At 36.7% G+C, this 21,193-nt stretch overlaps 1 protein-coding gene across 16 annotated transcripts in view; it reads right to left on the bottom strand.

Annotated features, from left to right (window-relative positions):
* Positions 1 to 21,193, bottom strand: part of sgip1a (SH3GL interacting endocytic adaptor 1a) — an 80,095-nt gene that overhangs the window by 37,449 nt on the left and 21,453 nt on the right. For 12 of the 16 annotated variants that reach the window (XM_061883732.1, XM_061883722.1, XM_061883723.1 and 9 more), the window contains exons 2-8: positions 7,649 to 7,712; positions 7,326 to 7,350; positions 7,089 to 7,109; positions 6,226 to 6,288; positions 6,026 to 6,089; positions 4,828 to 5,000; positions 47 to 58 (exon numbers count right to left, since the gene is read on the bottom strand). In XM_061883732.1, the coding sequence (XP_061739716.1) occupies positions 47 to 58; positions 4,828 to 5,000; positions 6,026 to 6,089; positions 6,226 to 6,288; positions 7,089 to 7,109; positions 7,326 to 7,350; positions 7,649 to 7,712 (422 nt within the window). The remainder of the gene's footprint in view (positions 1 to 46; positions 59 to 4,827; positions 5,001 to 6,025; positions 6,090 to 6,225; positions 6,289 to 7,088; positions 7,110 to 7,325; positions 7,351 to 7,648; positions 7,713 to 21,193) is intronic. The other 4 variants (XM_061883733.1, XM_061883736.1, XM_061883728.1 and 1 more) reach the window with 1 other exon arrangement.

The following is a 21,193-nucleotide window of genomic DNA, read 5'->3' on the forward strand; positions in this document are numbered from 1 at the left end:
GTGACATATCAAGACCGACCAAAGACGGTGTAAAAGGAACACTTACCGGGCTACGTCTCTGTGACCAGCAAAAAGGAAGAGAGAAGAGACACCTGGTCAGAGAGTAACAAATCAGTAACACAGACATCATGTGAATCAGAGGATGACAGCTGCAGCAAGAGGGAAGGATGCCAGAAACCGGGAAGTCTTATGCTCAAGCTTTCGAGGATATTCAAATATTTTTCCCCCTCCACATTTCTGTATGTTCATATCCTGTGGTTCTCAATACATATAAAAAGCAGGCTAAAATGGATGTATGATTGAATGCCAATGTATATTTCAATGTTATTTGTTTTAATAGTCACTTATTTTGAAACCCAACACTAAGGCTGCCATCCAATAATTTATCTCAATTTTCTACTGTATCATGTCTTTAGTATGTACTGCAATATCGCCATCTCTCTGCGTCACGCCATCAATCCTTTCCTCGCCACCCCTCGCTCATGTGCGTGCTCCAGTTGTATACTGAGCCACGAGTGATTACTGTGATGCAACAGGGGGAGGGGCATGTTGGAAACTATTCATTCCATTGGACACATTGGAACAGGACACTGCGGGACGCCACTTCTCGTAACCAATCATTGTTGTCTTTACAATGTAAACAGGAAGTGATGAGACTTGACCTTTTTGCTTCTCTGATGGTCATCCCGAATCTATGCTGTCCGTCAGATTTGTTTTTAAGTAGTGTCATATTAAAGAATAGTTCAACTTGAAACAAGTAAATTAATGAAAACAATGGCATTATGTTAGCTTTGCAAAATAAAACTATTCAAATGTGACATTTTTAATGCAATATTTTGTAATTCCTAGATTATCCTTGACAAAATTGCAGCTATTATTTTATTTGCATATTCTGAATAAAAATACATAATTTAAGACTAAGTTTTAAAATACTTTGAATTCCTTGTCTCCTAACTGTTATTCAGACACTAGATTCAATGAGTCAAAGTACTTTAAGTGACTAAGCTGTGAAAATATGCAAACCTCGCAGGATCAATAACATTTGTCAATAAGTCATCAGCCATAAATATATATAGTTACATATATGGCAAAATATTAATTAAAAAAAAAAACCTTAAGCATGCAAGGTAAAGGCTTACCAGACTCTTCTACAAAGAGGCAACAACAAAAAAGGGGAGAATAGAAAAAAAAATATGAAAAAAAGACTGAAGGGAGAGTAAAACAAAAAGTATGTGTAAATCATCAACTGCATCAAATGTAAGCAAACAATACAGTCAGACCTCAACTTAAGAGTGCCTTGACTGAAGAGTGTTTTTAAGAGCTTTATCTTGGCTAATTGTTATGCTTTAGGTTTAGAGCAAAAACCTGAGTTACAAACATCCCTGTCATTAGTTGGCGTAACAAACGTCACAGTGAACTCTGATATGATCTGATCAAAACATCTGGTCTAACGCGCTAGCACTAACTTATAGCCTAAGATTGAAATAACTTTGTTTTACCAACCATGTGAAGGAATAAAGTGAGTGTGAAGGACAGTGAGGAGGAGAAGTGGATGACATTCATTTAATTGAAGAAATTATCAAAAACAAGACAATTCGAGCGTATCCCTGACAGTCTGCACCATACTGAAGCTGAATGAGTCTAATGCCAACCAAGAATGTCAAAATAATATCTACACGGCAGACATTTATCCATGAAAATGCTGCTGATGGTGTGTTTGAAGGAGTAGCAGCTAGAAGGCGATACTGAAGAAGTCAACTCTCCAAGGTAAAAATTGTACATATTACATTACTCCATAAAACTACTGCAGTTGTTAGTAGTACTTTATATTGTATTGTTTTAAACAAAATGTCTTATCTAGAAGTTAGTTGATGTTTTAAAGGCATGTGACATGGTAAAATGGTGATGTTTTGGGGCGGCAAGCACCAATTTAATATATTTCTAATTCATTTGAATGGGAGACATTGATTTGAGATAAAAGTGTTCAAGTTAATTAGTGTTCAATTAGGCTCGAAAGTTGAAGTACTACTGAATTTCCAAAGCTGATGTTATTGTGAATGTGTAATGCATTGTTATGATTCTACCTAACAGGCTGTGTGGAATTACACGTACTTGCAAAATCTGTCAAATACAAGGCACATTTCGATCAAATAGTTCATTTAAAAATATGTTGTATAAATATGTTTGTAGTTTAGTTTTCTTATCATGATCATCATCACTGGGTTTCTGATATTTGGCTTAGCTAAACAACATCGCAATCAGCATGTATCTTTCAAATTAATATTCATCTGACAGTGCAAATCAAACCATTACTTATGTATCAAAATAACTATATATTTAATAGAAAAGCAAAGTAGGGCCCGCTGGCCACATCCAGGACTTTGCCTGACCCTGACCAGCCTTTTATAGGTTAATCCAACGTGACAAATAAAAATCACCCCTAATGTGCGAGTTAAAACTACAATCGTTAAGCACGCACACCTTAACCAAAATGACACCGTTCAACTATTTAGCTTAGTAGCTTCCTTTATTTGTAGTCAACAATAGCACACGCGACATTTTTTAGTCAACGCAGACAATTTAGTGTACACTGTGCACGACCACTTTCATGTTGCGTGCATTGTCACTCATGGGGACAATCCCGTGGTTTGGTCTTTTGGCTCCTTTCAAGTCTTCTGCCCTCTGCCTGCTAGACAACTTCTATCTTAAACGAGAAATTTGTTTTATCACCTCTACTGAATAATCAGGGAAATTGCAGTAAAAAAGAATAATGGAAGTAACCTGACCTACATGGTCACTACTGCCTACTTTGTCTTGTTATATTCTTATTTTACTGTTATATTGTTATTCCCATTGTTTTTATTCTTTTTGTAATATTTCTCTATTTTGTTTCCTTTTAAACCCCCATTATTTACTTTGTACTTTTTTTTTTTTAAATTGATTTCAACTCTGTACACTGCTGCTGGAATTTTAATTTTCCTGAAGGAACTCTCTTGAAGGAATCAATAAAGTACTATCTATCTATCTATCTATCTACTCAGTGGCCTAGTGGTTAGAGTGTCCACCCTGAGATCGGTAGGTCGTGAGTTCAAATCCCGGCCGAGTCTTACCCAAAGACTATAAAAATGGGACCCATTACCTCCCTGCTTGGCATTCAGCATTAGGGTTGGAATTGGGGGTTGAATCACCATAAATGATTCCCGGGCGCGGCACCGCTGCTGCCCACTGCTCCCCTCACCTCCCAGGGGGTGATCAAGGGTGATGGGTTAAATGTAGATAATCATTTTGCCACATCTAGTTATGTGTGTGACAATCATTGGTACTCCAACTTTAACTTTAATGGGACAAGCAAATGTGCTGCAGCACTATGCTCAGTATGATCACAGGCCAGCTGGGGTCCAGAAGAGGGAGGGGAAATCACGCCCAAAGTCCTTCACGGCATAGTGTGGGTACGCCTTTAGATTGTATAGTTTAACTTTACTTAAGTAGTCCCCTATGAAGACTCTGTGCACAGATTTATTTTAGTACATGAAAATGACACTTTGAACAGAAAAGCAGAAATAACATTTTGCTCCACATTGTAAATCAGTTGGTTTTGATGGCAAATACAAAAAACAAAAAAAATATTGATAAGGGCAATATATGTCACCATATATTGCACCTCTGGTTGAGTCTCCTAGACAAATGAACAAACACTTTCAGCATAACAAGACCTTCACACCTGATCGGGTCAACACAGCTGTGGTCAATACCGGGCGATACCACTGAAGCACAAATTAATTATTGAGATTCAGAGCTCAAGTGACTACTGGCAACCTCAAACAGTTAAACGACACAAAGGTTTGGTGTGCCCACTTTCCTACATAAATTATTCAGCATGGTCACTGAAGCTACCCTCCTCAGTGCTAAATAGAGGAATTACTCACAATTCCTACTGCTAATTTTGGCTATCATTAACAGCCTCTTAAAATTAGGTACTATGCTCTTTTGGCAGCCGGTCATCAGCAGATGTCCCACAGATGCCACATGAATGGCAGAATTCTGTGGTCACTGAGATATTATTAGAAATGGGCAATCATGTTAAACTTTAGGTTTAAAGATGGGCCATGAACTTAGAATTCAAAGTGGAAATAGTTCACTTTATGCTGAGCAGCAAAATAGGTTTCACATTCCTTGTGGTTTGGTAGTTATTCCTGCTTAACCAAATACAAATTCCTCTCTAATCTTTAGATAGACCGATAGGTAGATATTTATTTTCTGTTCTGGCAGTAAAAAACAGAAATTTGTCTTTGATGTGGCTTCATAACAAATGAAAGGTTTTTGTTGTTATTTTATCGCTGTCTGTTAAAGTGAATCCATCCATCCATCCATCCATTTTCTACCTCAGGCTGTTCATTTCTTTGCTGATTTGGTAACTTTAGCCCCTTTGCAGAGTATTGAATGTTTATTTCTCCCACTGGATAATATAGACGCTGGGATTGTTCATGTTGTTGACTTGGTCTACGCCAATGTTCGATTACGGTTCATAAACTGCGATACAGGGGAAACCAACAAGAGTTTTGATTAAAAACACACAAAAAGATGTAGTGTGAAACCTCACCTAATAGCTCCAAAATAACGTGTCTGGATTTAGGTCTAAAAGATAATTTATGTCTTTTTTTTTGCCATTTGGAGTTACTGTTTACATACTGTAGATACGCCCTAACTAGCAGTAACACTATATAGTAGCATTTAAGAGGATGAACATGAAGAATTTACCTCAATCATAAACATCAACCACATTACACATCATTACTGACAAGCAACAATGTCATTCATGTAACTCACCAGAGGAGATGGGGATAAAGAAATATTGCCTATGGAGGCTTTGAGCTCTTCAAACGAGGGCACTGCCACAACTTGATCAGCCGGGAGGGGTTTGATCTTAATTTTGAACTTTTTCCTGTGGTCCTCCTCTCCTTCTGACTCATCGGAGGAGAAGAAATGTGTCTTAGGGCAACGTGGACGTGAAGAGTCAAGGAAAGTTTAAGTTTTACATTTCAAATATTTGTTCAACCAACAATACCATGAGCAAGTCAACAATGTTATCCTAAGGGCTGCATCTGTAGCAAAATTTGTATTTTGTGTTTTTGCATTATAAATAGCAAGGGCGCGGCTCTGGATGTTTTCTGAAAAGCTCAGAATCTGAATTCTACTTTTGTAAAAGTAGCCTGCGATACCAGAGAGGCAGAAGCTGTGTAAAGTAGCCTGCATGCAGATTGCCTGAGCCTCCCCTGAAGAAGAAACGCTTCAGCTGCCTACCTGAGTCATGAGAAGACTGTAAATATGAATAATAGGATTTTTTTCAAGTAAAAGTACCAAGACAGACTGACAATACTGCCAGCCATGATGAAACGGGTGATGATTTAGGTCTGTGAATCTGATATGAAAATTGTTTGACATAACTCAGCTGGTTTATTAAATGTTAGCTAACTGTTAGTAAAGTCCTGGTACAACGTACAGTAATGTGGTTACATGGGAAAAAAACAAACAAGTTTGGGTAACAATAAATTTGCTTGTAATCCAGTGTTTTTTGTCTGCTTTAACACATGCTAAAAAAATCTCACTCATTTTGGCTGAAGTCCCGGATCTTTGTCAATTCTAAACCCACTCTGGTATTCACCTGACAGTATTTTGAAGGGGAAAAAAGTTATTTTACTGTGTTTTCAATGCATTGTGTCCATTGCGTTTGATGCCACATTTGTGAAGTGTGTTGCAGGAGGATGTGTACTATGCTGCATGCGTGCAGAAAATAATAAGATTCAAAGGTAATACAGTGACTTACTTTTATAAAATTCCATACTATATTGATAAAAAGCCATCCTTATTAAATATTTAAGGTTGTATTTTAGCCCTGAATATGTTTCATGTGAAATACACACATTTCCTAACAGCCCATGATAATTTATGTGTACTAAAAAAAACCTAAAATGGATTTTGCTTATCCATGATAAACTCAGATTAATCGAGCAGTGCATGAGGATATTTGGCTTCTCCGCCTCATCTTCAGGTCTGATGCTGTAACCCTCGTCATCCACCTCAGGGGAGTTCTGAAACACAGTGAGTCAATGTACTGTAAAGCTACATCGGAAGATAAATTGCGCCTTTGTCACTTTAAGTGCTTTAACTTAATGTGGCTATACATTAGGTTCTTAGTGATAAAATGACTAAATACGTTATCCTTACATATCTGTCCCAGTCGATTTCTCCACAAAATCCATTTGGGGCGCCATTGGTCTTTCTTTGTGACTGCGAAGAGAAGATGACAAAATACAGACCACCATCAGTCAATATGGCATAAAACATCTCTTGATAATATTAAGAGTCTATAGAATAGCGCCGAAATACAGTTGTGCATTGGTTTTTCTACACCCCACTTTTCTAATGATTTAGTTTCTAACAAAGTATTTCGTATATCATCTCGGTTATCATATGGCCAATATGCATGTGACAAACTAGTCCTTTTGTACTACGCAAATCATTTCCGCAATCAAACTCCCAAACAAAAAATACCAGTGTTGGTGACCAAGTCAGTGTGTTGATTTTTTCCTTAAGTACGACTGCAAAATATACCACCAGGGGGCCAAAGAAAGTTGCGAGTGCCAGCACTTTGATAAAGTAGTTTAAAAAAAGCACTATTAAAATCAAGAAAGAACTAACAATGTACAAAGGTTGCATGGCTGTCCCCTGCCCTCCTTCTTAACCACTCATCACCGTCTTAGCAAACAATTATTCTCTCTAAATGTGTTTTGTGTTAATATATTCGGGTGTCTGGAACGAATTGATTGGATTTACATTAAATCGCTTTGGGTTTTGTACAAATAGGTTTTTAGCTAACCTTTTAGAACAGATTATTGACAAAAACCGAGGTACCACTGGGTTCGGAGTCTAAATATCACACAAAAAATTTAATTCAATTGACTTTTATTTTTTAATGATTGTGTATTCATTCATTCTTCTAATAGAAACAATAATCTCTAAAGGGTCTAGGATGCACATACTGCTCTCTACTTTACAGGGTAGTGAACTATGAGAACTGTAGTCAGTACCGATTCAACCTCTTGGGGTTCCTGGCAAGTGAAAAGGACAAAAAAATTAAAAGTAGATGATTAATGAATTGTGTTTGACATTTTGAGTGTCAGCTTAAGTAGTTACAACAAACAAATATCTATGCAGTTTCTTACATACACTTTTGAATGCATTTCACAAGCGAATAAACTAAAGAAAATAAATAAACAAAAGACAATATTCGATGGATACACTGCATTAAATGTACAGGTACTTACACCCCCCTCTCTGTCTGGGGACCCCCTGTATGAAATAAAAGCAGAAGAGAAGAGAAATAAGAAGATAAATGGAATGCCTTTGCTTATACTAATTAAGTCAATACCAAATCAAACTATAAATGGCATGTATTGTATGAGATATGCATGTCAAAATTACTGTGAGTATATGAGTAGCTAAAATGTTATAGATTAAAATGTACCTATTATTAATCCTATAAATGTTCCTACTTGCTTTGTGATGCACCACATAAATACTTTTAGCAGTAAACGGTTTTCTGGTTAGAGAACAGACAGAATGACGAGTAACAGAGAATACAACTTACGCAGAGTCATTGTCTTTCTCTTTCTTCCGTATACCAAAGGCCTTCCTGGTACGTTTTTTCAATCCTGAGAAAAAGAGATAATACAGACTGTAAGTAATTTCATGAGGTGTGGTGTTACTTTATTTTTGACGATATAGATTGCTTGAAGGAGAATACTTTCTCAGAATGGTATTTTTGTTCATGGACATAGTTGATGGAAGTAACCTTGTGATGCACATACGTTATTTTACTTGGAAAAGCCATTAGCATGATGGGAATCAATGTAGCAAAATCTTGGGATGACTTCTGGTAGAGAACAAGAGTAGTGCATTGAATAATATTGAAAAGGTAAATATTTAAACTTCCACACCACTACTTTCATTATGTAAAGCAGTGGCTCTCAAATGGGTTACACGTACCCCTGGGGGTACTTGAAGGTATGCCAAGGAGTACGTGAGATTTTTAAAACATATTCTAAAAATATCAACAATTCAAAAATCCTTTAGAAATATATTTATTCAATAATACTTCAACAAAATATGAATGTAAGTTCATAAACTGTGAAAAGAAATGCAACAATGCAATATTCAGTGTTGACAGCTAGATTTTTTGTGGACATGTTCATAAATATTGATGTTAAATATTTCTGTTTTTCTGAAGAAATGTTTAGAATTAAGTTCATGAATCCAGATGGATCTCTATTACAATCTCCAAAGAGGGCACTTTAAGTTGATGATTACTTCTATGTGTAGAAATCTTTATCTATAATTGAATCACTTGTTTATTTTTCAACAAGTTTTTAGTTCTTTTTATACCTTTTTTTCCCATATAGTTCAAGAAAGACCACTACAAATGAGCAATATTTTGCACTGTTATACAATTTAATAAATCAGAAACTGATGACATAGTGCTGTATTTTACTTCTTTATCTCTTTTTTTCCAACCAAAAATGCTTTGCTCTGATCAGGGGGTACTTGAATTAAAAAAATGTTCCCAGAGGGTACATCACTGAAAGAAGGTTGAGAACCACTGATGTAAAGTATCTAAATATGTCTTAACTTAGGCACTTAATTTTAGACTGCTTTATCCATATCAAAATTAGTTTTGAATATTGTTAAGAATCCTTCTCCTGTTGAACATCCAATTGTGTTCAGGTTAAACGTTTGTCTAGCTCTGGGGTGTCCAAACATTTAGCCTCCGAGGGCCCAAGTAAAAATGTGCCAATGGTCCACGGGCCAAATAGTGATTTTTCCCGTGCACCAGCATCACAAGGGAGGAATGTAGCCTCATACTGCCTTATAGGAACATAAGGTAGCAGAGATTGTTACGCAGTAATGTGCCTAATTCAGTTCACATGCAACTCTGCATCTTTTCTACATTGTCAACCTCAAAAAATGCAAAAAAGTTCATTTTCTGCAGATTTTTCGCCTTTTCCAGGTGTTGTTCCGTAACCAGTTTGTCCTAGATATTTCATAGGATCGCTCTGAAACTTTACCCAGACAGATTAGACAAATGGAAAATGCTAAATTATGAAGCGTTTAGGTTTTGGGCATCCTTGCTTTATACTATTAGAACACCACATTTGGCCTTTAATGTAGTGCTATATTACATGTATAATGATGTGTGTATTATATTTAAAATAAAAAACACACAAAGAGGATAATTTTGTTGTAATCGGACGAAAATTAATTCCAAGAATACATTTTCTCTTTTGAATCAGAAAGGCTAGATCGGAAGTGCCAACTTGTTGCCTCCAAGAGCCGAAGTGAAAATGCGCCACAACAATTATAAGGGTACAGCTGCACATTAAGTAAAAATGTAGTCCAATACCACCAATATTTAGGTAGTGGAGAGCATCACGTTCAACATATGGCAACATGTTAGCCTTGCGGACACGCCCTCAGTGATTGTGTGAATATGTATAACATTTTGGGAAGCCCCTCTTTGGTGGGCCAAATGAAACGACTCGGCAGGCCGATTTTGGCCCCCGGGCCCCACTTTGGGTACCCCTGGTATAGCTTCTGATCTCAGATCAGTTTCGATAATGAGAAGTAGTCCTCTCTTCCTTCTTTATGATTCCATCCACTAAGTACTACAGATGTGCCGATCAAACTGTCATCAATTAGTGTCGGCCAATATTCTTGAAAAAGTGTGTGATTGCCATTGCCAATTAATAACTTTTAATGCTGATCACAAACGCCAATCCCCAGTGGTTTACACTATATTATTTTTAATCCCCAGGCTGACAAGCGGCTAGCAACTAATTATGTGTCTCCACACACAGTGCGCAGCTGCTCACCTAAACTAATAATAAATCACCTGTATTGCGGAAAATAAATTGCAGTTTTTATTGTCTTAAGCATCATTATCAAGTACCGTTATCACCTAAGGATGAGGCCTAAAAAAAGGTCCAGAAGCAGGCTTAGTAAGAGATAGGTGAAACGATCATTAAAACGATAGCGTCAATGCCAAGCGTAGTATTAGTGTCGTATGATCAATGCTAGAGTAGATACAGATTACATTTGTATTTTTATTTTCTCAAAATCCCTTTTTTGTTTTGTACTTTTTTTTTTGTTTACAAGCTCATGGAATAATTATCTGGACACAGGAGGACCTTGAAAGCAAAAATGAAATGAGTAATAGATGGTAGTTTTTTCTTCAGTTTAGTTATTGATAGATGGATAGATGGATAGATAGATAGATAGATAGATAGATAGATAGATAGATAGATAGATAGATAGATAGATAGATAGATAGATAGATAGATAGATAGATAGATAGATAGATAGATAGATAGATAGATAGATAGATAGATAGATAGATAGATAGATAGATAGATAGATAGATAGATAGATAGATAGATAGATAGATAGATAGATAGATAGATAGATAGATAGATAGATAGATAGATAGATAGATAGATAGATAGATAGATAGATGGATGGATGGATGGATGGATAGTACTTCATTGATTCCTTCAGGAGAGTTCCTTCAGGAAAATTTAAATTCCAGCAGCAGTGTACATAGTTGAGATCAATTTAAATTAAAGTAAAAAGTAAATAATGGGGGTTTAAATGGAAACAAAATAGAGAAATATTACAGTAAGAATGAAAAATAAAAAGCAACAATGGGAATAAAAATATAACAGTAAAATAAGAATATAACAAGACAAAGTAGGCAGTAGTGACCATGTTATGAAAACGTATTGCACTGTTATTGTTTTGCATCCCCTGTCATCCTTGTACCCCCCGTCCCAGAGAGAAGTTGTACAGTCTAATGGCGTGTGGGACAAAGGAGTTCTTGAGTCTATTAGTCCTGCACTTGGGATGAAGCAGTCTAGCACTGGACAGGCTCCTCTGGCTACTGATAACGCTATGCAGAGGGTGACTGGCATCATCCAGGATGCTCACTAGTTTGTCAACAGTCCTCTTCTCTCCTACCGTCACCAGTGAGTCCAGTTTCATTCCGATTGTAGAACCGGCCCGCCTGATCAGTTTCTCAAGTCTGGAGCTGTCCTTCTTAGATGTACTGCCCCCCCAGCACACTACCATGTAGAAAAGAACACTGGCAACCACAGACTGGTAGTACATCCACAGGAGTTTTTTACGAGTTTTTATTGATGTAACAATAGAGAATATGGAACATACTATAGACTATAAACGCTAGAAGTGTGTTAAAAAGAGCGACTGAGGTAACTTAGTCAGGGTCAAGCAAATATTACAGGTGCTGTATATACGAACCCCTTTTCCATATGAGTTGGGAAATTGGATTAGATGTAAATATAAACAGAATACTATTATTTGCAAATCATTTTCAACCCATATTCAGTTGAATATGCTACAAAGACAACATATTTGATGTTCAAACTGATAAACATTTTTTTTTTGCAAATAATCATTAACTTTAGAATTTGATGCCAGCAACACGTGATAAAGAAGTTGGGAAAGGTGGCAATACATACTGATAAAGTTGAGAAATGCTCATCAAACACTTATTTGGAACATCCCACAGGTGTGTGGGATAATTGGGAACAAGTGGGTGCCATGATTGGGTATAAAAGCAGCTTCCATAAAATGCTAAGTAATTCACAAACAAGGATGGGGCGAGGGTCACCAATTTGCAAGCAAATTGTCAGACAGTTTTAGAACAACATTTCTCAACGAGCTATTGCAAAGAATTTAGGGATTTTACCATCTACGGTCTGTAAAATCATCAAAAGGTTCAGAGAGTCTGGAGAAATCACTGCACGTAAGCGATGATATTACGGACCTTTGAGCCTTCAGGCGGTACTGTATCAAAAACTGACATCGGTGTGTAAAGGATATCACCACATGGGCTTAGGAACACTTCATAAAACCACTGTCAGTAACTACAGTTGGTCACTACATCTGTAAGTGCAAGTTAAAACTCTGCTATGCAAAGCAAAACCCATTTATCAACAACACCAAGGAACACCGCCAGCTTGGCTGGGCCCGAGCTCATTTAAGATGGACTGAAGTGTTCTGTGGAATGACAAGTCCACATTGCAAATTATATTTGGAAATTGTGGACGTGGTGTCCTCCGGAACAAAGAGGAAAATAACCAGCCGGATTGTTATAGGCGCAAAGTTCAAAAGCCAGCATCTGTGATGGTATGGGGGTGTATTAGTGCCCAAGGGATGGGTAACTTACACATCTGTGAAGGCACCATTAATGCTGAATGGTCCATACTGGTTTTGGAGCAACATATGTTTTCATCCAAGCAACGTTATAATGGATGCCCCTGCTTATTTCAGCAAGACAATACCAAGCCACATGTTACAACAGCATGGTTTCGTAGTAAAAGAGTGCGGGTACTTTCCTGGCCCACCTGCAGTCCAGACCTGTCTCCCATAAAAAATGTGTGGCGCATTATGAAGCGTAAAATACGACACCAGAGACCCTGGAATGTTGAACGACTGAAGCTCTACATAAAACAAGAACGAGAAAAAATTCCACTTTCAAAGCTTCAACAGTTAGTTTCCTCAGCTCCCAAACGTTTATTGAGTGTTGTTAAAAGAAAAGGTGATGTAACACAGTGGTAAACATGCCCTTTCCCAACTACTTTGGCACATGTTACAGCCATGAAATTCTAAGTTAATTATTATTTGCAAAAAAAAAAAAAGTTTATGAGTTTGAACATCAAATATCTTGTCTTTGTAGTGCGTTCAATTGAGTATGGGTTGAAAAGAATTTGCAAATCATTGTATTCCGTTTATATTTACATCTAACACAATTTCCCTACTCATTTGGAAACGGGGTTTGTATATTTGAGCCTGTATGTATAGTTTCGACCAAATATACCCCATTTTTTTTAGAACAACCTAGAAATTGAAGGGTACAAATAAATCATTGAAAGCAAACAATTAATTTTAAATCAATCCAGCATATAGTTTGACAGGGTCAAGTATTCAAGTACATTATTTTAATACATTTAATTACGTATTAATACATGAAATGTGCATTACTCCCTATTCAGGATGCACAAAAAAACTTTCAAATTCTCTAATTCACCACTGAAAACTTCAACATCACCCTCCCTCAACATTGTCAGCTTAAATTCACAAATACAATTACCTTACCATACTGTTCCATTAATTACAATATGACATGAATACAAATGAACATGCACTCCAGATTGTGTTACTTTAGAATCTATATATATTGACCTATTGTGGATCTGTTTAAGAGTAAATTGTATTGGTAAAATTTACAAAGACTCCTTGGGTAGGCTTACCCCATATGAAAGCCCAGCTCAGCTCTCCTTCCATGTGTTCTTTAGTACCTTGACTCTCATTCTTCCTCATCCTCAAATGATTATGACCTGATACAAACTGACCAACCTATCTCTCTGTTTGCACTTCCTCAACTCCACGTCTGCATGAACTCCAGAGCAGAAACCTGATGCTGCCCCCACACTAATCATGTAACACACACCCAGACACAGCTGCACACATGCACACAGTACACAGCCGTGTGTATTAAAATGGCGATGTAATGATATGATAATTTCATATCACTGTTATTCCCACGAAAATGATCACGGTTATCATTATCGCAGTATTGTTGAATGTGCTCAAAAAGTTTTAATTCACACTTACAGCCAAGTTTTATTTAAAAAATGAAATACGATAAATAAATGGTCACTTTCTTGGCATAAAAAATATGCTATAAAATACCTACTCAGTGGCCTAGTGGTTAGAGTGTCCGCCCTGAGCTCGGTAGGTTGTGAGTTCAAACCCCGGCCAAGTCATACCAAAGACTATAAAAATGGGACCCATTGCCTCCTGTTTGGCACTCAGCATCATGGGTTGGAATTGGGGGTAAAATCATAAATGATTCCCAGGCGTGGCTCCGCTGCTGCCCACTGCTCCCCTCACCTCCCAGGGGGTGATCAAGGGAATGGATCGAATGCAGATGACAAATTTCACCACACCTAGTGTGTGTGTGACAATCATTGGTACTTTAACTTTAATAATATTGTTATAGCTATTTAAGATATATATATATATATATATATATATATATATATATATATATATATATATATATATATATATATATATATATATATATAAAATACACACACATACATACAGTACATATATACATACATATATATACACACACACATGCATATATACATATATATACACACATACATACAAACATATATATACATATATACACATATATACATATATAAACATACATACACATATATACATACACACATTACATCTATATATATATATGTATATATATATATATTATACATATATACATAAACATATACAAACCCTGTTTCCATATGAGTTGGGAAATTGTGTTAGATGTAAATGTAAACGGAATACAATGATTTGCAAATCCTTTTCAAACCATATTCAATTGAATGCACTAAAAAGACAAAATATTTGATGTTCAAACTCATAAACTTTATTCATTTTTTTGCAAATAATAATTAACTTAGAATTTCATGGCTGCAACACGTGCCAAAGTAGTTGGGAAAGGGCATGTTCACCACTGTGTTACATCACCTTTTCTTTTAACAACACTCAATAAACGCTTGGGAACTGAGGAAACTAATTGTTGAAGCTTTGAAAGTGGAATTCTTTCCCATTCTTGTTTTGTATAGAGCTTCAGTTGTTCAACAGTCTTGGGTCTCTGTTGTCGTATTTTACACTTCATAATGCGCCACACATTTTCGATGGGAGACAGGTCTGGACTGTGGGCGGGCCAGGAAAGTAGCCGCACTCTTTTTTTACGAAGACACGCTGTTGTAACATGTGCTGAATGTGGCTTGGCATTGTCTTGCTGAAATAAGCAGGGGCGTCCACGAAAAAGACGGCGCTTAGATGGCAGCATATGTTGTTCCAAAACCTGTATGTACCATTCAGCATTAATGGTGCCTTCACGGATATGTAAGTTACCCATGCCTTGGGCACTAATGCACCTCCATACTATCACAGATGCTGGCTTTTGAACTTTGCGTCGAAAACAGTCTTAATGGTTCGCTTCCCATTTGGTCCGGATGACACAATGTCAAATATTTCCAAAAGCAATTTGAAATGTGGACTCGTCAGACCACAGAACACTTTTCCACTTTGCATCAGTCTATCTTGGATGATCTCGGGCACAGAGAAGCCGGCGGTGTTTCTGGATGTTGTTGATAAATGGCTTTCGCTTTGCATAGTAGAGCTTTAACCTGCACTTACAGGTGTAGCGACAAACTGTATTTAGTGACAGTGGTTTTCTGAAGTGTTCCTGAGCCCATGTGGTGATATCCTTTAGAGATTGATGTCGGTTTTTGATACAGTGCAGTCTTTGGGATCGAAGGTCACGGTCATTCAATGTTGGTTTCCGGCCATGCCGCTTACGTGGAGTGATTTCTCCTGATTTTCTGAACCTATTGAGGATTTTATGGACCATAGATGTTGAAATCCCTAAATTTCTTGCAACAGCACTTTGAGAAACGTTGTTCTTAAACTGTTCGACTATTTGCTAACGCAGTTGTGGACAAAGGGGTGTACCTGGCCCCATCCTTTCTTGTGAAAGACTGAGTGTTTTTTGGGAAGCTGTTTTTATACCCAATCGTGGCACCCACCTGTTCCCAATTAGCCCACACACCTGTGGGATGTTACAAATAAGTGTTGATGAGCATTCCTCAACTTTATCAGTATTTATTGCCACCTTTCTCAACTTCTTTGTCACATGTTGCTGGCATCAAATTTTAAAGTTAATGATTATTTGCACAAAAAAAAAATGTTTATCAGTTTGAACATCAAATATGTTGTCTTAGTAGCATATTCAACTGAATATGGGTTGAAAATGATTTGCAAATCATTGTATTCTGTTTATATTTACATCTAACACAATTTCCCAGCTCAAATGGAAACGGCGTTTGTATATACACATACAAATATATTTTTATCTACACACACACACATATATATATTTATACACATATATATGTGTGTGTGTATATACATATATATATATATATATATGTGTGTGTATATATACACATATATATATACAAATAAATATATGTGTGTATATATACACATATGTACATGTGTGTGTATATATATATACATATATGTGTGTATATATACATACATATATGTGTGTATATATACATGTATATGTACATTTATACATATATATATGCACACAAACACACACACACACACACATATATATATTTATACACATATATATGTGTGTGTGTATATATATATATATATATATATATATACGCACATGTATATATATATATATATATATATATATATATATATATATATATGTGTGTGTGTGTATATATACACATATATATATATACAAATAAATATATGTGTGTATATATACACATATATACATGTGTGTGTATATACATATATACATATATGTGTGTATATATACATACATATATGTGTGTATATATACATGTGTGTATATATACATACATATATGTGTGTATATATACATGTATATGTACATATATAATGATAAATGATAAATGGGTTGTACTTGTATAGCGCTTTTCTACCTTCAAGGTACTCAAAGCGCTTTGACACTACTTCCACATTTACCCATTCACACACACATTCACACACTGATGGAGGGAGCTGCCATGCAAGGCGCCAACCAGCACCCATCAGGAGCAAGGGTGAAGTGTCTTGCTCAGGACACAACGGACGTGACGAGGTTGGTACTAGGTGGGAATTGAACCAGGGACGCTCGGGTTGCGCACGGCCACTCTCCCCACTGCGCCACGCCGTATATATATATATACATATATATATACATGCACACAAACACACGCACACACACACACACACACACACACACACACTTATTTTTTTAAATAGCTTTACAATACTTGGCCAATAAAGCAGATTCTGAGATTTTGATTCTGCTCTAACAATGATATATGGATACAGAGAACAGCTAAACGTAAATGTAAATGTGAATCACTACATGAACATGTGACATAATTGCTTCCTTTCAGAAGGATGCAGACCAAAGTGCTAATTTAATAAGTGTACTCTACTGACAAGCACTAATCCGATTCTCAGAAAATAGATGAATTAAGGAAGACATTGAAGAATATTTGAAATAAACATGTTTTTTTACACTTGACTTGAGCCATTTCATTATGTCCCTATCAAAGACACTGGAAATGCACCATCTCTCATTTGTGTGGCATACAGTCAGGGGGTATTATCTGAAACCATGTATTTGTGACTTACAAAAATGCTGAACCTTCAAGTTATTTTAGAGGCTCTTAGGAAATGGTCCCAAAAATAGAAAATAGTCCATAGAAGGAAAACTACCCAGCAGCAGATTATGGTATTATTAAATCAACATGTACACAATTTGAACTACAAATAGAACCACTGTAAAAATACTCTAATTAAGATTGCAACAATCTAACTTAACACTTTCACAAGTGATGTGCTTCACATAGCCCATGCACATTAACAGGAATTTGCTGAAGTCAAGTCCCTACAGCAGATACATATGACTAGCTTATTAAACTACAATTTCATGTTTATAAGGCGATACTATTCATAAAATGCAATTGTTGAACAGGATTGATATCCTATTCTCTTTTTCAACCTGATTTACCATGACATTTATACTGAAGCTGTTGAAAAACTAATGAGGCCAGTGTTTCTCAAAAATAACACATGAGAACAACAGCAGTACTTAAAAGAGACCCAACAGTGCTAATTTTGGGGGCTTTCAAAAGCATTTTTTTTTATCCCATAGGGTCACTATCTTGTAATAAAACAGTTAGCTAAAATTGGCTTACCCCTTTTGGCCGAAATGCTCGGATTCAGCAGCTTCCTCCTTCAACATGTTGCCTTAAGCCCCTGAATCCCCGCCAACCCCCAGCAGTGACCACATGTTAGGTCTTTCTCGCATCTCCGAAAACTACCTATTAGTCCTTTACTCTCACATCTGTAAAAAAAATAAAAATAAAACAACTTCTCTCATAACCTTTCAGATTTAGGAGAGGCAAGTAATTACATATAAACACACCACTATGTAGAGTTAGGCATGGAGCGATCGTCAAATCAATTAATAAAAAATGAACACACGCAGGACCGAGTGCCTCGCTTGGCGACTCGCTAGTGAGAAACACCGCAAGCTAACAAAATTAAGAAGAACAAATATGATAGCAAAGCTAAATTTTCGGTGTGGGAATATTTCAGCTTCAAATGAGTGAGTCAATGGTACCATCAACACGGATGGACAAATTATTTGGAGAGTGATAAAAAACAACCTGACCCTATTTTTACACCTGGGAAACAACTGCAATTCCAGAAGATTAATATATTTATAATTGACATTTTTTTATCGACCTATTAATTACAATGGGAAATAAATGTCACTATTTCAAGCTTCACGGTGGCAGAGGGGTTAGTGCGTCTGCCTCACAATACGAAGTTCCTGCAGTCCTGGGTTCAAATCCAGGCTCGGGATCTTTCTGTGTGGAGTTTGCATGTTCTCCCCGTGAATGCGTGGGTTCCCTCCGGGTACTCCGGCTTCCTCCCACTTCCAAAGACATGCACCTGGGGATAGGTTGATTGGCAACACTAAATTGGCCCTAGTGTGTGAATGTGAGTGTGAATGTTGTCTGTCTATCTGTGTTGGCCCTGCGATGAGATGGCGACTTGTCCAGGGTGTACCCTGCCTTCCGCCCGATTGTAGCTGAGATAGGCGCCAGCGCCCCCCGCGACCCCGAAAGGGAATAAGCGGTAGAAAATGGATGGATGGATGGATATTTCAAATACATATTTGGATTATGATGATATTTTATTATGACTGCATGAGTGCAAAATCGGATCGTTTTGTCGGCAGTAAATAGACAATACATCGCCCAGCAAAATGTATTAACGGCCCAGTCCTATGTTGAACAAGAGTACATTTTAAACTAACACGAGTCTGAAAAGTTGGAAATATAGGATAAGCGTACTTTAAAAACTGCCAACATTTTGAAACACAACTGACAAATTAAAACGGATAGCTGTGGAACAAAGGAAACCTATTCAATCAAATTAACTGACCCAGTTTGTTTTCATACACGTTAATTTAATCAATACATGTGCTGCCGCCACTTACCCAAGAACAAAAAAATATGTAGACCATCTTCAGTGATACGATGGCAATATGTTTTGCTTTCTACAGATTTTAAATATTTATTGACACTGGATGGACATATAGTGTTACCCTCACGGAATGTTCAGGTGTGATAAGTTGTGTGAAACACAGGGAACATCGCAGATGAACATACCTTGAGGGCACTGCCATGGAATTTATTGGCGACTAAGCCCTGAAGCAGGCTGTGTAAAAAAAACAAGCATCTGGTTCTACTGATAAACAAGTGTGAATACTAGTAAACCAGGAGACTTAAGTGACATTTTACAGAAAGAGACAACGTTGAAAAGTTAATCACATTTTGCAGGCACAATGTTAATCCCAGTTGGTGACTAATAGCTGACACATAAGTTAACTTCTTAAATTCTGCAACTATATATCACACACTACTTGCCTGTCAACAGATCAACATAGTTTTTCTGGTTGGACATCCTGCTGTGAATGCTTTGAGCAAAACAACCCGACAAAGCAAACATCAATATACTTCTTAAATCTATGCGCATGTTTGTGTGTGGAGCCTCCTGTTCTGGATAACCCTGCAGAGCTAAAGCAGTATGGACAACAAATTGATTGACTGATATTTTTTTCAAATAAGATCAATGCTAATATCAACCCCAATGAAACCTAAACCTTTAAGGACACAACCTAAACCCCATGTCTTCCTGATAACCAGCACCATCTGCAGTAGAAATATGTGTTTTCCATATGTGCTTTTAATGCGAGTGCTTGTGTGTAACTTGCAGAGAAATAACAAAGAAACAATACCGATTTGAGGGTTTTTTCCTTGTTAAGGCTAAAAATAGGCATTGGCTGTACACTGCAGGTGGCTACCCTGAAAGCTTGCATTTATTGCAGACTCAAATATGTAAATAAAAACCGACAATACATGCCAGCTCCGTTGTTAGTGTCCCTTTTGGGGTAAAGTAACTGTTTCATTCAACATCATCATCATCCACTGTTAAGGGAAGTGGGTCAGGGCCAGAATCCATATACCAGCTTAACAAATGTTTCTATGGAGATGAACACAAGATATTTGAAAATGCCAGAGCATGATGCATCCATCTGTGCACTTGCCATGGTAATAATAATGTAAATGTAAAAACAATTTAAATATAATTTTCAATGGAGGCAGTAAGTACCAAATAATTAACCGTAAATCAGTTGTTCAAAATAGTCTTGTAACTTAAGTCTACAAAATATTGGTGAAAATTTAAGGAAATGCAGTGTTTTAGGGATTTTTTTGCATTTAGGCATTCTAGTGGGTAAGATACTATGTGATACACACAGTTACTAATCTTGTTATATAATGAATCCCGTTTGACAATAAAATGGGAAAAATATAGCGGTAAATAACATTCAGGAGTGTATAAATAATATCGGTTGTATATGAAGAATTATGTTAGACACCAAAAAATCTGATAATAACAAACATAGTTCCAATGACCATTAAAAAAATACAAAGCTTCATTAAGGTGACATCACCGGTACTGACATAAAAAATTTCGAGCTTCAACACATCAGACCTAAATTTACACACCAGAAACGTCAGCATCGCTACTACTGTATATTGATAGCCCAAGAAGACACCTGCTGCTGAAGAAACCGCACAAAAGCCAGCAGCATTTGAAAATTGCAAAAACCCGAAAGATAGACGGGATGTGGTTTTATCATGAAAATGATGCCGGTAGACAACCAGTCTTTGTTTTTACCAATTAGGACAGAGTAAAATAGAATATAGCTTTGTTGTCTGTTTCTACAGTGAAAAAAAGAGGGGTGTAACGATTGATCGATATATATTCGTAAGATTCAAATATATCGCTCTGTGCTCTACTAGTTGGCCTTTCAGAAGATATATATCAATTTAACATGGTTTTAAAA

Source organism: Nerophis ophidion, linkage group LG22, assembly GCF_033978795.1.
Source record: "Nerophis ophidion isolate RoL-2023_Sa linkage group LG22, RoL_Noph_v1.0, whole genome shotgun sequence".
NCBI classification, from domain to species: Eukaryota; Metazoa; Chordata; class Actinopteri; order Syngnathiformes; family Syngnathidae; genus Nerophis; species Nerophis ophidion.